The 18,071-nt window shown below is 41.1% G+C and overlaps 1 protein-coding gene across 1 annotated transcript in view; it reads left to right on the forward strand.

Annotated features, from left to right (window-relative positions):
• CDH8 (cadherin 8) overlaps window positions 1-18,071 on the forward strand; it is a 272,479-nt gene that overhangs the window by 83,776 nt on the left and 170,632 nt on the right. The window contains exon 2 of the mRNA XM_063140865.1: window positions 4,346-4,640. Within this exon, the coding sequence (XP_062996935.1) occupies window positions 4,346-4,640 (295 nt within the window). The remainder of the gene's footprint in view (window positions 1-4,345; window positions 4,641-18,071) is intronic.

Consider the following 18,071-nt stretch of genomic DNA (forward strand, 5'->3'; position numbering starts at 1 on the left):
AACCTTAATGATCTTTAACCTTGACATGAGCAAAGGGCTTTGAATCTTGACAATTACTTTACATTCACATCCATATTTTATGGAACTAAAGAAATGTTTCTTGGGAATGAAATTGCCACACTGAATGACTTCAGATATAATTTCTAGGTTTTGTACTGTGACAAAAAAATTGGCATAGTTTTGTGGGGGGGGGGAGACCCTAACGGCTCCAAGTGGCTGCTATGTGTGGAGCTAACTTGCAGTTGTCTTGATTCTTGCCTAGGTCATCTCTTGTAACGTTTTTGTATTAAAGATAAAAAGCACATGAATGTTTCAAATAGCTGCCTTCATGATCTTTGACTGCCATCATCTGCTGTAAAATAGGAAAGGAGGTTTTTGTTTGCTCGTGTTTTTTTTTTGTAAACATCACATTGTTTACTTTAAACTGGAGAAAGTATGATTGCCATTTTAGTCTGATATTATTCAGGGATGGATATATTTTTTCTCCATTGACCCTAGGCAATGGCAAATGAAGGTTATCAAATGTTTTGTTTACACAATCTCTTAGTTATCCATCTTCTATTTCAGATGGATCTCTAAATGAATGGAATGCATATGCACGCATTTCACAAGCATCACTTGTATGGTAATATTGAGACTTATGAGGTTCTTTTAAAGACAGCATTGGGCATGTTGTAACCAAAGTTGTGCACTTTTAATTCCCAAGACTGAATGAAGTGAGATGGGTGCCCAGATCCCTCCATATGGCTGTCCCGTAACTGACACCCTCAGATGTTCACACAAGATTTGTAATAGGGATGTATGGGGTTTCCATTTGTTTTTGCAAATCGTATGAGTGGGTCCTGTTTTCAACCCTAAATGTTAAAGGAGAGCATTTCCATAATTAGCAGATTCCATAATTAGCATTCACTCAGAAGGAGGAGGAAGAGGAGGGGGGAGGGATTTTCATGCTTTAGTCTGTGGAGGAAAATGCACATTTTTGGTGCACTTTCCCCATTAGAATTTAATAATAATAATAATAATAATAATAATAATAATAATAATAATAATAATAATAATATCAATAGCCCAGTTCAGATGACACACTAAACCATGATGGTTAAGCATTATGGCTTAGCGTGTCATGTAAACCATTCCCAAGCATGGTGGCTACATAACCACAGTTTAAACACACTCACTTACCACTTGCTGCAAAAGGGTTAGCACCCTAACCATGGTGTAGTGCGTTGTCTGAAGAGGCTGAATGAGAGCATGTAAATGTGGGAATGAGGTGAGCCCAACTTCAAGACAGTGCTCAGTGAATCTGGGCAGTCACAAGACTTGCTTGCTTGTAATGTTCGAATTCGGCCTAATTGCATGCAACCCAACATTTCTCCTCCCATTTTCAGTCAATAACCCAAATCAAATCTCATCTAGTTTGGGCTTATATGCATAAAGGGTTGCATGCATAGGCCTTGTTTCAAAATTGGTACTAGTGTGGATGCCCAAGGAGACAAAGGAAAGGCAGACTTGGCAGGTGGTCGGTGATAGCAGGCCCCACCACACCTATACGTAGGACAAAGCTCAGAACAGGCAGCATCTGATCCAGCCCTCAGATACACTGGGAAAGTTAATCATGTACTTAACACTCTTTTTCAATTGCACTTGAGGTGGTTGGGGTAGGGTGTTGTATTGCAATTTATGTTCCTATTTAAAAATGAATGGGTACTGTTTAAATATATGTAGTTATTTGCAGGCAGTTGATATTTTGAGTGGCCTAAATCCTTTAGATATATACACATACCAGAGAGAGACTCCAAACATGTGTTTATTGAACAACTGGACATTTAGTGCCCTCATGTATTTATAAACCAAAACCAATGCCTTGGTCTTATTCACTGGATGCTGATTTTCAGCAATTGGTAGTATATAGAGGCATCCATATTGTAAGATGAATGTGTGTGTGAGGAGAGAAAGAGCAAGGGGGAGAGCACGTCTTTACATAACCCTGTTCATATACAGAACAATATGAACTGGCTTGAAATCCACAACGCAGTGCTGGAAATCTAAATTGTGTTCCTCAAAGATGAGTAAATCCTCAATACACGGGAAGTACTTGATAAGTGATTAATTCCAGTGTGACTTCCATAATGCCTAGGGAACAGAGGTTTGCATATTATTCAGGGAGCACAATTATTTTGAAAAGAAAGCTTCCCATCCTTCCTTAGCAGTTTTGCTTTTGGAAAGCATTGTATCAAGAATAGTCCACTGGAAATGAGCACTACTTAAGTCTTTTCTTACTATTATTCAATTAAACAGCTGTCAAACCGAAGGATCCTTTATCAGTGCTGTCAACTCAGCAAAAGCAGTCTGATCAAATTGTCTAAACGTACTCAAACCCTCCTTCTAAAAGGCTTTAAAGAAATGGAAAGAAAACCGAACTAGCCAAAACAAATCACACACACACACACACACACACACACACACACACACACATTTGTTAATACTTCAGCCTCTCTTGTATACAATTTGTAGGGGACATTTTGTGCTTTTGTTCACTTTTGAGTGGTAATAGATCAAAATACATGATCATAATAGAAGCAGGGCTTTAGAACAGCTGGTTGTATAAAGAAATGACTGTCTTATTATACCTTTGATTACATGCAGTTTTGTCAGGATTGGTAAACATATTTGGTTGGTTGTTTTTGGATGAGAATTTACTAAAATTTTCAAATCTCTTCAGATTCTGGATGGAAAAGCACCTTGAAATTAAAACAATTCAAATGTGTGAGAATAGAATGTACCTATTGAATGTGGCTAGTGAGAAATGGGTGAGAATGTAGTTTTAGTTTATTTTTTATAAGAATCTTCCAAAGTTCATATTCAGGACAGAAAGAAAGTGAGAATATATATATTGTGAATGTGGTGGGGAAAGCAAAATGGACAGAATTGTCGATCCATACCATTTTGATTAGCATTCCTGTAAATTGTGTTCTTCTGGCATGGCCAAATCAAGGTCAGGATGGACCCTGGAGCTAACCCTCAGTAGTGTGTCCTACCACCAGATGCACTGACGGCCACCAATTTGGGTGGCTTTAAAAGGGAGTTGGATAAATTCCTGGAGGTGAATACTAGCCCTGATGTCTATGTGCTAACTCCGGTATCTGTTGCAGCAAGCCTATATTGCTTGGGAACATGGGTAGGAGGTTGCTGTTGCACCGTGTCCTGCTTGAGGGTCCCTGGTCAACAGCTAGTTTGCCACTGTGTGATCAGAGTACTGGAGTAGATGGGTCCTCACTCTAATCCAGCATGGCACTTCTTATGTTCTTATGTTCTGAACTTGCATACAACATTCATACATGCATAAACCAGCAATAAAAAAGAAAGCTATTTTATGTACAACCACCATGCCAAAAACTTTTTTTTTTTGGCTACCTATTTTAATGAAAGTCATCTCCCATGCTTTCCTAGAAGCGAAAGATCTCACCCATGGTAGAGAACTCAATTATAAACACAGCACAAAAGAGATACAGGCTGACTCACTGTGGCATTTGGACACAACAGACAGAACAAGACACTCACACACCAACAGCCAGGCCTGTGTCAGAACAGTTTGGGCCATGAGAAGGACCAGCCTCCTATTTCTCAGTGGACAACCTTGAGTCAGTCACAGCCTAACCTAACTCAGATGACTGTGGTGAGGTTAAATGTGGGGAGACCTTTAGCTCCTGAGAAAAGGCGGGGGACATAAAAGCAATAAATAAAAAAAGGTTTTCTAGGGTAAAAAGCCCATAATTGTCTGGGACTATGTTCATAATAAGTGCATATCCAGCTACTATTCAATGTCAGCTACACAAATTCTGGATTTCTCAATGGTTTGTTATGGACACTAATCATCATTCCACAATCATAGACCAAAATAAACTGGATTCAAAATGACCCAGGAAGTCCTTAGTTACTCTGCCTTTCTCTCTAATTGTGGTGCATGACTTCACTCTTTGGCTAAACATATTGAAAGGTGATAGCAAGAGTATTTCTCATAAAACAGAATGGATAGAATTGCATTTGAACATTTTGTCTTTTATCTCGGCTTTTATTAGGGCTAGAGATGCTGCGGTTTTTAATTTGAAAACTGGGAGTCAGGGCTAGCTATTCCACCAACTCCCTGCACTGAGATGGTAGGTAGGGGGCTTTGCCCCCCCCCCCCAGCTCAACAGTTAATCCACCCATGGCTTCTTGTGTGTTCAAAAAGTAATATAGATCAGTGCACCTTGGATTAAAACAGAAATTGGACGGTGCGGCATAGCCAATGTAAATTGCTCTATGCTATTTATTTTATCACTTAATTGCTTATTTGTCATTTCAGCTACACACCGACTTGGATCCTGGAAGCAGCAATATCAAGTACATCCTATCAGGTGATGGTGCTGGGACTATCTTTGTGATCAATGACAAGACAGGGGATATTCACGCAATGAAAAGACTGGACCGGGAAGAGAAAGCCGAGTACACACTAACGGCCCAAGCAGTCGATAGTGATACCAACAAACCTTTGGAGCCTCCTTCGGAATTCATTATTAAAGTCCAGGACATCAATGATAATCCGCCAGAGTTTGTTGATGGTCCGTATCATGCAAGCGTTCCAGAAATGTCCATCGTAGGTATGTATGGTAGCTTGCAGCTCCAACGTATTATGCAAAGCTGTGGTTTAAATAGAGATCAGTGCACTCAAAGCAAATCGCTGATAAACAGAAGTTATCATGTTCCATTCCCACCTCATGTTTGCAGAACCATTCTTGATGAAGGCTTTCCACTCAAAACAATTTGTTTAGCCATTCTGAATATTGAATAGTTAGGAACATAGGAACATAAAAAGCTGCCATATTGAGTCAGACCCTTGGTCCATCTAGCCCAGTACTGACTGGGAGTAGCTCTCCAAGGTTTATTTATTTATTTTATTTTATTTTATTTTATTTATTACATTTTTATACTGCCCAATAGCCGAAGCTCTCTGGGCGGTTCACAGTTTCAGGCAGCATTCTTTCCTTGCTTTACCTGGAGAAGCCTGGGATCGAACCTGAGACCTTTTGCATACAAAGCATGTGCTCTATCAAACTGAGCTATGGGCCTTTTCCCAACTGAACAACAGTGTGTTTGTTTTGTATTCCAGTCATAGTATTGCGCTCAGGGTAATGTTGCTGAAGAAGGTTTATCAAGGTTTGTTCTAGCACACCACTATAGTTCTATTGATAGTTTGTTGATGTTTAATTCTTCATTTGTATGTGTTTCTCTGTGCCAAAGCACCACTTAAGATATGTGACTACATGCTTATTTATCCTCCTAATATAATTAGCTAGCACCGCTAAAAAGGAAATATGTTGTATTTGGGAGTGGATGGTAAGGTCATTGAGTGGATTTAATGGTTTGAACTGAGAAGATTCAAAGCAGAATGGTTAAATGGGGAGCACTGAACATGAAGAGAGGAATTAGGTGGTGTTTTGTCACTAAGGTAGGACTCAGTGACAGGACACAGGCTTAGAATATAGCAATTTCCCAGTTCAATCCTTAGCATCTTCTGTTAAACAGATATCAAGGCTGAGAAAGACCTTGACCTCAGGGCTTCAAAGCTACTGTATATGGTTAATGAACCAAATTAGAGTCAGCAGGTTTAACCTGAGAGGACCTCTTCTTGCCATTTGGAGGATCTCTTCTTGCCTTGGTGGACCCACCCCCAAACTACACACCTGATCCTGTGGAGGGAGTGCAACCCCACCCAAAGTAGGTTAGAGAGAATTCAACTCATTAGATGAACCACTCATGTTTTCCATCTCATCTGGATTGAGTCTCTGCTTATTGGCCCTCAACAGTGTTTCAGAACATCCTCTGCCTCACCTGGATTTGATGCAAAGAAGAAATAGATTTCAGTTTGTCACAATGGCCTTGACATAGTGTCACTCTGAAGCATTATGGGAAATAAAAATGGCAGCTCCAAGATCCAACCACTTTTAAAAGGGAATCCAGATTAGACATCCACATGGGAACAGTAGCATGAGACCTGCCCGTAATGGTCATGTGCTGGGGACTCCTTTTAGTGAAAGGAGGCAAGCCACAGCATCTGGTTAAAGTGGATGAAAAGCAAATCTTACATCCACAAGCAAGCTAAGATCACAATCCAGTGAGGGCAGGTTGTCTTGAAGGGAAATAAGACTCAAAATTGAAGAACCAGGATGGGACAATCAGGAAGGCTAAAAAAACAAAAGCAAAGTTCCATCAGTTCTACCCCAAATATTGGTCCTCTTTCCTGTTCCCAATTGCAAGGTTCTCTCCCTGAAAATGAACTAGGACAACACTCACTTGGGATAACATTTTTTTTCTTAAATGCACACTCAAATGCATTTAAGACTGGGACTGAGTCTTATAAGTTGGAGCTTCCAGAGCCCAACCGAGGACTCATTTGCAGCACATCAGAGCGTCCTGGAAAAAGTCCTCCTAATGATGATTCCTTTACTCATGAAGAGTCCTTTACTCATAGGTACCCTTCCTCTATTGATGGGCACTCCTTCTCACAGGGGTTGTTCCTTGATGATGTGTCTGTAACATTGCATTAATGGCTTCTTTATGGACACCATTTGCACAACACCACTTTTATGGTAGTCCCTGAGCCTTGATATTTTGAGGTCTACAAATGAAGACACATTTATTCTCCTATGTTCCTTGTAGATCTTCTGAAAATGACATACTGCCTAAAAGTGCCCCTTAATAGGAAACCTGCAAAGTTTTACAAAGACAAGTACAGTGGTTCATGTGGAAGGGGAGTTAATGATTTTGAGGGGGGGGGAATAATTAGCTCCTGCTTCCGTCCCCCCATAGGTTTTTTTTTGGTGGGGGGAGCAATTTGTATAAAAATGGCACATGACATAGAGGTGTCCCCAGGCATTAAACCTGCAACTTTCCGAAAAGATAAATATAGCAGCTAGGAAGTTATGATGTTTGAAAACCAGTTTAAAGGTGGTGGTGTTGGTGGTGGTGGTGGTGGTGGTGGTGCTGCTGCTGCTGCTGCTGCTGCTGCTGCTTCTTCTTCTTCTTCTTCTTCTTCTTCTTCTTCTTCTTCTTCTTCTTCTTCTTCTTCTCCTCCTCCTCCTCCTCCTCCTCCTCCTCCTCCTTCCTATTTAAGCCTGGTGGAACTGGAAGAACGGCCATCTAATGGTCCCATCTTTCTCCACTCCTAAAGCAGAGTGATTAAAAGGTGGATCTGGCATTCATTTCACCACCCATCCTTTCCTCCTCCCCACCCTGTCAGTGTTTGTAATGTGTAAAGAGGTCCTTAACTAACTGTACCGTGTTTTCGTTTTGGGGTTTTGTTTTGTTTTATTCGGAACTGGCCAACAATGTGACTTTTAGTAATATAAAGCTGTCAAGGCGAGATGCTCATAAATGTTTACTTGGAAAAATGCCTGGACACTTTATTGCCATCATTGCATCCTGTCAGGGTTCTGAAAACAATAGACTGCCCTATTGCAGTTTTAAAACAGAACTACAGCCGTACACATTAGCGTAAGAGGGCAGAGCTGTCATTTTTCTGACAGCCGGTACAATCAGTTGTACAAAGCCATCTTCCATTCTAACTGGAGTGGGCCCAGGAGCGCTTGCAGAGTTAAGATTGGGCTGGCTTGTCAATTACAGCCCTTTCGGAGGTTTGATGTCTTAGCTTCTTTAAATCACTTCTGCTGAAATTGGCATAGGAGTTTTCCACCACTGCATCAGCTCCTATGACCCAAATGTAGCTTTAATATGTTAAGTACCTTCATTATACAGTGAGGCGGACTCAGGGAAGGCCTTGGATGTAGAGATCTCTGTTTTTTGCCAACTTCTCTGGAAGAGACTGCAAACGCTCATGCAAATCAAGAGGCTTGGCAGGGTAAAGAGAATCAAACAAACAGCAACAAAGTTAAGCTCTGTCTTGAAATGTCGATATTCTCCATGACTCAAAGTAAGGTGGCATCTAAGTTGGTGTTTTCTTTTTTGGGGACATCATAAGTCCCAACTGGATGAGTCTAAAAGTATATTCCAGCTTTCCCCAGCCTCTTGCCCTCAACATTTCCCAGGCAGCATGGCTGGGATTTATGAGAGATGCAAAGCAACACATCTGGAAATCATCAGTTTGGGGAAAGCTGGAACCAGTGACCATTAAGATGCTTTTGAAGAGACCCCAAGCAGAATGTGAAGGCAATCATGAATAGGGAAGTTGGAGGAATCTATTCAGGGGATAGAATTCAGTGTGTTTTCACCAGATCGCCCCCCTGGAATCTGTCTCGCTCATCTGAGAGCTGGCATGACTTGTTGCACAACAATTTTCTGTGGTTGTTTTTGTTTGTTTGCCTATTTTGTTTTGTTAAAACACACTATAAAATGGATTAAAAAACGAACAAGGAAACAAACAATGTAGGCACCAGGTGAGCCTCCTTCTAGAAGGCCATCAGAGGGAAATCTGCCTTGTTTGGGGCTTGACAGATGCTCATGTTGCTCCCAAATCTGCTTTCAGTTCTGAGCCAAGCAGCAGGTCAGTTCTGAAAATTTGGGAACTTTGCCTGCAATTCTGGGTGTTGCAGTCCAACACATATGGAATGTGCAAGGCTGGGAAAGGCTGAGATAGACTTCAGGTCTGATCCAGTTGGGCCTTATTAGAGAATTTACGCCTGCAATTTTGTGCACATTGCACTATTTATGGGCACAATTTTGTGCAAATCATAATTTCTGTAAATATTTACAGCTGTGATATTTTTAATCTTCACACTTGTGCTACGTTTTATTTGGTCATTAGTTTTTTTATTATTCTTTACTGTAGCATTAAACTTTTATCAAGTTGTATTTTATGGTTTTAATTGTTGTGAACCGCCCAGAGAACTTTGGATGATGGGCTCCATAGAAAAGTAATAAATAATCAGCCTTTCCTCACTGTTGTTCCCCAGCAACTGATATTTCACTGGCTTACAGCCACTGAATGTGGAGGTTCCTCTTAACCCGTCGAGGCTGGTGGGTCCAATTTTGGTGTGGCTGTGAATTCATTTTGGGTCTTTACCGGAACCAGCCAGAGTGATGCAAAGTGCTGAAAACTATCCATAAAATAGGTTCAGCTCCTTGGATAGCTACTTTAAAATTCTGGGTAGTGTCATCAAGAGATACTGTGGCAATAAATTCTCTAAATTAATTCTGCATTTTGAGTTCATTGGATGGCCCCAAGTTCATGAGAAAGGGTGCTGTTTTGATCCCAGTCCATATATACCTTTGACGGGAGAAAACAAGATTTAACTTCTGAGCAGCATCAGAAGCTGAATCCTCAACAGAACTTTTAACTCCCCAGCCTTGCAGAAGTCTCAGGCCTAAAAAATCAAGAGAGGGTCCTTTAACAGTCCATCCAGCTGCTCCAAGAGTAGCGGAGATGGGTGAGCTGACCACTGTACAGGTCTTGTCAAATGACACAGGGATTTGGTTGAGTTTTGCTCTCATAGGAACATAGAATCATAGAATAGTAGAGTTGGAAGGGGCCTACAAAGCCATCGAGTCCAACCCCCTGCTCAATGCAGGAATCCACCCTAAAGCATCCCTGACAGATGCTTGTCCAGCTGCCTCTTGAAGGCCTCTAGTGTGGGAGAGCCCACAACCTCCCTAGGTAGCTGGTTCCACCGTCGCACTGCTCTAACAGTCAGGAAGTTTAAACATAAAAACATAAGAAGAGCCATGCTGGATCAGACCAAGGGTCCATCTAATCCAGCACTCTGTTCACACAGTGGCCAACCAGCTGTCAACCAGGTACCAACAACACCCTCCCACCCAGGTTCCCCAGCAACTGGTGCACACAGGCTTACTGCCTTGAATAGTGGAGATAGCACACAGCCATCAGGGCTTGGAGCCATTGATAGCCTTCACCTCCAGGAATTTATCCAACCCCCTTTTAAAGCCCTCCAAATTGGTGGCCATCACTACATCTTGCAGTAGTGAGTTCCATAATTTAACTATGTGCTGTGTCAAGTAGTACTTCCTTTTCTTTGTCCTGAATCTCCCACCAATCGGGTTCATGGGATGACCCTGGGATCCAGTGCTTTGAGAGAGGGAGAAAATGTCTCTCTATCCACATTCTCTACACCATGCATACTTTTGTACACCTCTATCATGTCTCTCCTTAGCCTCTCTGCTAAAAAAAACATCATCTTGGCCGGAAGACATAACAATGAGGAAGTTGCTTGTTATTCATTTTCATCAGAACCCTCTGCTTCACACTGGAAGGTCTGAAGGTTGAAAAATTTGATGCTAGAGGAAGGGGTGAGGGAAAGTTTATCTAGTCATTGTATCTAAAAAGGACATTGTAGAGTTCGGAAAAGTTCAGAAAAGGGCAACTAAAAATGATCAAGTGTGGAGCAACTCCCCTACGAGTAAAGATTACAATATCTGGGATTGATTAGCTTAGAAAAAAGGGGGGAATAAGGGGAGACATGATAGATGTGCAAAAATATGCATCCCCCGCTCTCATAATCCTTGAAGCCAGTGGGGTCATCCCAAGAAACTGATTGATGGGAGATTCAGGACAGAGCAAGGCAAGTACTTCTTGACACAGCACACTGTGAAATTATGGAATTCACTTCAAAAAAATGTAGTGATGGCCACCAATTTGGATGGCCTTCAGTGGGGATTGCTTAAATTCATGGAGGATAAGGCTATTAATTAGTGGTGTGCTCCACTCCAATTAGAATCGGAGAATCAGAAGCGAATTGCCCTGCTCCGCCTTGCCCAGAGGCGGAGTAGAAGTGGACCGGGGACCCTTAGAAGCACGGCAAAGAGAAGTGCCCATAGGCGGAGCGATTCTCTTTTCCTGGCACGATCCGATCGCCATTTTGAAAAATTTCGCCCATAGGATTGCATTGCGGAAAAGAAAAGGGGATAACTGTGTTGTTTTTTAAGCTATCTTTCTGAAACTTCTTGTGCTTAGAGAGTCCTGGCTGGGGGTCATTTTGAGCCTACTCTCAGCTCTCTGCGTGCTGCGGTTCACTTGTTATAAATTTTTGAAAAAATATGTAAAAAAACCGGGAAAAGGTACCTTTTCGAAGTACTGAGGGGCAGAGTCAACTCCCGGTCATGATCACATGATCCCAAAGTTGGAGGAGGGGATAGGCAAAATGGGTAACTTGGGATCCTGGGAAACTTCTCTTTCTTAGTCTGAACGGACTTTTCCCAGTGTTTTTTAAAACAGTAGCCCCACCAAATGCACAAACACAACCTGAAATCATATACTAAGCAAATAAATAACAGATAGGAAACACAGCACTGCTACCCATCATAACCTTGGGGAACAACTGAATAGATGTGGTGCAAGGGGATAAGGTCCCCTAGGGTATGTGGACGTGCCCTGTGCTGAAGCTAATGCCTGTCATGAGTTGAAGTAACAGGTAGCTTCTTGGAATAGAAGCAGCTGAGCTAATGCCTTTCATGAGTTGAAGTGAAAGGTTACTTCTTAATCGCCCTCCCCTTGGGCACGTCCACTTCCCTCTTACTGGTAAAAGACAGACATAGCCTTTAAAAAAAATTCTTCTTGTTGTTTATTCAGCAGCACTGCTGCTTTTAATTCCACCCCTCCTTTATTTATTTATTTATTCCATTTTACACCCCATAGCCCAAACTCTCCTTGTTTTTCCACTTCAGTGAAGTCAGGCAGGCTTTCATTGTGGTTCAACTCCTTATTGTTGTTGTTGTTATTATTATTGCTATTAATATTAATTAGTACTGCTATTATTAACATTATTATTTTGTTGGAGAAAATGTTGGAGAAAAGCCCATGTCTGAAAATGGGGTGTCCGGTTTTCATAAATTCCCCCAAAATCAGGGGAGGCTTGGATTGGATTGAGTCTTGGCATGCGTGTGTATACGTCCATGAGGTGTCATGGTGCCAAACTTGAGGTTTCTAACTTTAACAGAAAAAAAGTTGTATACTTTTTTGGATTTCAATGCAAGCCTATGGGGGGAAAGCGGAGTTCCGATCCAGATCTGGAGCTCCACAGCGGAGCAGAGCGGACTATAGGCGGAGCGGGGCGGAGCGAAGTGGCTCGATCCGCAAATTGCGGATCTGGAAGAGAAGCGGATCGGGCTGTCCGTGCACACCCCTACTATTAATGGCTACTCCTCCAGATGGTTATATGCTACCTCCGGAATCAGAGGCAGTGTGACTATGTACACCAGTTGCTGGGGACATGGGTGGGAGGGTGCTATTGCACATATGTCTGACTTGTGAGTTTCCTGTAGGCAGATGGTTGGCCACTGTGTGAACAGAATCCTGGAAGAGAGTTTTCTAATCCAACATGGTTCTTCTTATGTTCATAACATCCTGTTTTCCACACTGGCCAACCAGTTGCCCACAGGAAGCCCACAAGAAGTATATAGACTTCCTCCTGTTGTTATGCGGCAGCTTGCAATTCAGAGCCATGTTGTCTCTAAACCTGGAGGTAGTGTTTAGCCATAATGTCTATAGTCCTGCTTCCTCTCCATGCAGCAATAGGCAAAGACCCCCACCCACCTGCATTACAGGAGGAGGAGCTTGGAGAGCAATCATGTAAATAAAGAATGAATAGAACCTTTTTCTTCACATTTTTCCCCACACAGTGAAACATTTCCATCTGCTTTTTCCAACTTATTACACAAAAGAAGCTCAAAGAGACAGAATTTTTACCCTTATTCCTTCTGCAAGCCCCAATTTGGAGTGCCTGTTTTCAAGCAGCATGTGTAAGTCCCATAGAATTACTCAGGCTATGAATGACTGTAAAAGCAGTTCTGTATATGCAGTGAGTTCTACCCCTTAACCTTTGATGTAGTAGAAAATTCAAGCTCAGAGCTGAGTTTGTTACTGCTTTAGCTATTTTCCTATTGCTGCCTCTTCTGCTGTTCTCCTTTGTGCTGCAAGTGGCTTTATGAACTGCAAACAACTTCAATAAAACACACACATACACACACTCACACACACACACTTGGGAATACCATCAGTAGCTATTATATTGCAACTATGTATAGCTGAAATTGGGGAAAGTTTGGAAACACAGAATATAGACTTTAAGATGATGTTTCCACATGGAAACTCACATTTTGAGAATTTGATGTAGAATTGGTTTATCCCAGATTTGTTGCAAGTCTAATTAGAGTGAGGGAGATAATCAAATGTTGGGTGTAGAATTCCATGTCATGTTCTCAAAAGTGGCATGCCAACTAAACATTTTCACAGTTCTCTATCTGTGGCACCATTATGGCTGGATTGTTGGGCAAACGTCCAGGTCCTTCACCCATTGCATTCACCAGATCCCTCAGCCACCCTCCAAACCTCCAAAGCTGCAGTTGATGTGAACAGTGGAAAAGGAGTGGAGATAGAACGTGAGCTGGCTGAGGAACACAGGGGCAATCCTCTCAAATAGCTTGACAGGACAGCAGTCAATCAATGAGGGTGGGGGTGAAGGCTAGCCATCTTGCAGGCTTTGATGAAGTAGCACCTTAAACATGTTTCTGTTCCAATAGTATTATAGCTGAGCTGCTGATCCCTCCCTCTCCTATGTTACCTGCCCTGTAACTGTCCTTGGACACCCCAACCCCCATGTTCCTGATCTTTCCTCTCTGAAGACATTCCTCCTCCTCCTCCTCCTCCTCCTCCTCCTCCTCCTCCTCCTCCTCCTTCTCCTTCTCCTTCTCTGTGCTTTTCAGCTCTTATGGCCTTGTGCTACTATTAAGAATTCCCAGGATTATCTCATTTTGAGTGGTCACTTTCAAGAAAACAAGCAAAATTTGAGCTTGTTCAGGGTCTCTGGCCTAATCTACACTGAGCAGGATATTGTACTATGGAAGTGGCTTATAAAAGGCAGGAGCCACACTACAGCTTTATAGCAGTATTGAAGTGCACTGAAAACAGTTGGGGCCCATTGACACAGACCATATACTGCTTTCATAGTGCTATATCCTGCTTGGTGTGGCTCCTGCCTTTTTATATACCACTTTCATACTGGACTTTGCTAGACCTACCTGAAAATCCAGGGGAGAGGAGGGGAGACCTCGCATTGTGAATAACGCAAGACCTCGCCCTCGTTTACACGGAAGGTGCGACAAGCTCAAGAGGAGAGGCGTCGCACCCACCATTTTTTTTATTTATTTTCTTAAAGGGGTGGTTGCGCACGAGCCCTGGAGCAAAAAGGTAAGGGTTGTTTGTTTGTTTTTTAAATTGATTTCCCCGCTCCCCGCACCCTAGCTCCAATGGGTGCAGCACTCGCGCGGAGCCGGAAAAAGCCACGGAAACGAGCCACACGCTCATGGTCTCGGGCTCAGCCTGAGACCCCAGGAAAAACCGGTCCCAAAGTGTAGGGCTTTATCCCGGGGACAGGGAGGAATGATCCCTCCCTGAGCCCGGGATCCCCCCTGTGTCATCTGGACGCTCAGGGGTGATCCCGGGTATCAGCCCAGGATAACCACTGGTCTAGCTAAGGCCACTGTTTTCATAGTGCAATATCCAGCTTGGTGTAGATTAGGCCTCTGAGTTCCACCTTGAAAACAGCTCATGTCCACATCAATTACGATCTTGAAAGACTGTGGTCAAGGCAGGTAGAGAAGCTTCTATTTTCTTCTCCCCTAGAAACAACAAGATGTGTTTTTCTACCTGTTCCTCTTAAATCCACCGAAGTCCTAATGTTTGCTTTGCTCATTGCTATTTCTGTAAATCAGACTTACTACTGCAGTCAAGGGGAGGTGTAAAAGACAGTCAGAAAGAGTACGTTTACCCAGACGTAAGCCCGTCTGTCTTAGCTTGTTGATTTTCAGACTACTACAGTACTGGTGCCAAGTGCCATTCCTACATGCTGCACACAGATTTTGTAGCCCTTCCAGGGAAATTGCCCTCATATTTGTCTTTTATTTGCCCATATGGTTTTAGATGGCTCTTTACCAAATTCAGATTAAACTCCCTGCAGTAAATCAAAGCCATAATGGCCAATGCAGGGTAGATAGACATTGCCTAGTTGGATGATTCATTTTCTTTTCGAATGCCCACTTTATCTAAATTTGAGGACTCAGTATCTTGATTCCCTTACTTCTGGAGGTAGAGCTAATTCTTCTTTAAATAAAATTGTATTTTCATTGGCTGGGGCAGATTATTTCGTGACGTATTGCAGTGTTAAACTTGTTAACCTGGTTCTAGGGAAGAGGACTTTTTCTATTTATTTATTTTATGTTGACAGATGATAACAGAGGTCATTGAGCTACTTTAATTAATATAAGAAGTTTTAGCAGAACACTTGAATGAACTGTGTTTACGTCCCCAAATGTGTACATTTCCAAACTTGTGAGCACATTAAAAATTGCTCATTTTTTCATGTTTTTACTGAATGGTGGGGGGAGTGTACATTTTGGGTGTGCACTTCTCAAAATGTTCATTTTTCCTAATAAAAAACTCGGCATTTTCCTATATATACTCGTATTGAGGAACACAAACAAGGTGAATCAAGCTTCCAGGGGATTTGGACAAGCTCAAACATCACATGTTCACCCACCACTACTAGAGATGCTCATTTTATAGGTTATATCATATAAATAATCAGGGTTATTAATCTGGTTTTACTCTAATATATCAGATATGTATTATTGATTTATTAAAATGTTATCTTGCCTGTCCTCCAAAAATGGCACTCAGGTTAGTTAACTATAGTATCGTACAATTTTTTTTAAAAAAATATAGAAACCTAATTTATTTATTTACGGTATTTATATACCACTCCCCATTCAAAATGTCAGAGTGATGTACAGGATAAAATTAAAAACAGAATAACAGCACATTAAAAATAGATTTTTAAAAGAAGCAAAATGTGAAGTGAAAGCATGATATAAGAACAAATTGATTAAACACATAATTATATTCAACAATAAAAAGAAATAAATAGCACTTAACCATTTTAAACCCCTTTCAGCAACAACCAAGCTTACATGCCAAAGGCCAGCTGGAATAATAATAATAAAAAAACTTATTTGCCCGATGGTAGAAGAAGGATGCGAGCCCTCCAGAACCTATAAAAACCCAATAAGAGGTTCAGTGCAGGCTGGTGGCACTGATTTTAGAGTGGTTGTGAATCCATTTCTGGATTCATGCAGCACCAGCCAGAACTCTATCCCCTAAAATAGGTTCAGCACTTTGGATAGCTCCTTCAAGTCTATGTGTCTCTGTTGCATGTCTCTCCCACAACTACTTAAAGTATACAGTAGTTTCCAAGGAAAACCTGTTTAATAACAGAGACATCTTTCTTCCTAGAAATTATTGGCTTGGAGTAAAGCTTATGCTTTATCACCAAAACATAAAATTCCAGCTCTTCCCATCCCCAAGCAGAAATGTCACTGCAACCTAGAAAACCAAAATATCTGAATTTTAAAAGTAATTATTGAATGAAGTCTTCCTCTACAAAAAAAGAAAAAAAAAGGAAAGAAAACTATTTTCTAATAATGTTTTCTGTTGTTGTTGTTGTTGTTGTTGTTAATGCAGCTGCTGCTGAAAAGACTGAAGTGACAAACTTATTCCTTCCTCGCTTATAGCATTGGTCACCTAGTGAATTTCACTGGTGGTAGATTCAGAACCAGCAGAAAAAGGACTCTTTTTAACATATGGCATTCACTGCCCCAAGATGAGATGATGGGTCTGGTTGAGACGCCATGGTGGGTTAGAGATAGATGAATCTGTCTGTTTCACTTTCTATAGGATTTGCATTTTTCCAAGAACAAATTAATTCTTCCTTGTCATTTCATGTTTTTTTTTAAAAAATGTCTTCATGAAAATTCATATTCATCTGTGCAAATATTTTCATGCATTTTGTATATGTTTTCCCCTAGTTATGTATTTTATTTTTGTAAACAATTTCCCCAGTTTGTGTATTAGTTCAGAAAGTATAAATTTGGTTGGTAAGTATTAAAATACGAACCAAAAGCATAACTTACATGTCTCAAAGCGGGATTAGCTATGATCACATGGTTGCCATCCCGAGCACTTTTTTTTAGTGGGAAGGTGGGATTTAAATTACATACACACATGCTAGATAAATGGAACATCCCGACCTTTGAATAACAGTGGCTGAGAGAGGACAGGCAACCAGCAATGAAGAGTTGCTTTCATGCCTTACCGTGGGCTAGAGATGAACAAATTGGTCAGCTTCACTTTCTCCTTCATTTGAATGTTTAAAATCACATGGTTCCCCCCCCCATCCCCAATATGAAGAAACTTGTGAACTTTAGTAAATTCTTAGGAAAACAGAACTGAAATGGAGATCTCACCCTCTGCAATGGACAAATTAAATAGGTACAGCTATTCCCCATATGAAGAATTTATTTATTTATTACATTTTTATACCGCCCAATAGCTGAACCTCTCCAGGTGGTTCACAAAAATTAAACCATAATAAAACAACCAACAGGTTAAAAGCACAAATACAAAATACAGTATAAAAAGCACAACCAGGATAAAACCACGCAGCAACATGGATATAAGATTAAAATACAGAGTTAGAACAGTAAAATTTAAATTTAAGTTAAAATTAATACTGAGAGAATAAAAAGGTCTTCATTATGTGGCTGGCTGCCATGTAGCTGTTAAAGATGAAGAACTTAGCTGGCATGGCCACTCTTAAATTGGCACCACAAAAACAGCTAAATACAAATTGATTCAAACCCAGACTTCTAAGAGCATGGAATGCCCTGAGCCTGGATGGACAAATATTGTCAGTTTTATTTTCTCTCATATTCATGTGTGTGTATCTGTTACAGTCTTTTTTATGCCAAATATGAACACATTTATAAATTTTAGTAACTTCTTAATTAAGAAATAATGAACTGAATCAAAACTCCCACCCATCTCTACTGTGGGCTTCCAGGAAGATTTGGTTAGCCATTGTTTGGAAACACAAACACAATGTTGGACTCAATGAACCATTGGTGTGACATGTCCTTTTGTTGTACAGAATACTTGGTTATGGGAGAAGTAGGAGGGATGAATAGCATTCATCCAACAGTCAGGAAAAAATCTTTATTAAGTTGGTAGGACT

The sequence above is a fragment of the Elgaria multicarinata genome, chromosome 14 (genome assembly GCF_023053635.1).
Source record: "Elgaria multicarinata webbii isolate HBS135686 ecotype San Diego chromosome 14, rElgMul1.1.pri, whole genome shotgun sequence".
NCBI classification, from domain to species: domain Eukaryota; kingdom Metazoa; phylum Chordata; class Lepidosauria; order Squamata; family Anguidae; genus Elgaria; species Elgaria multicarinata.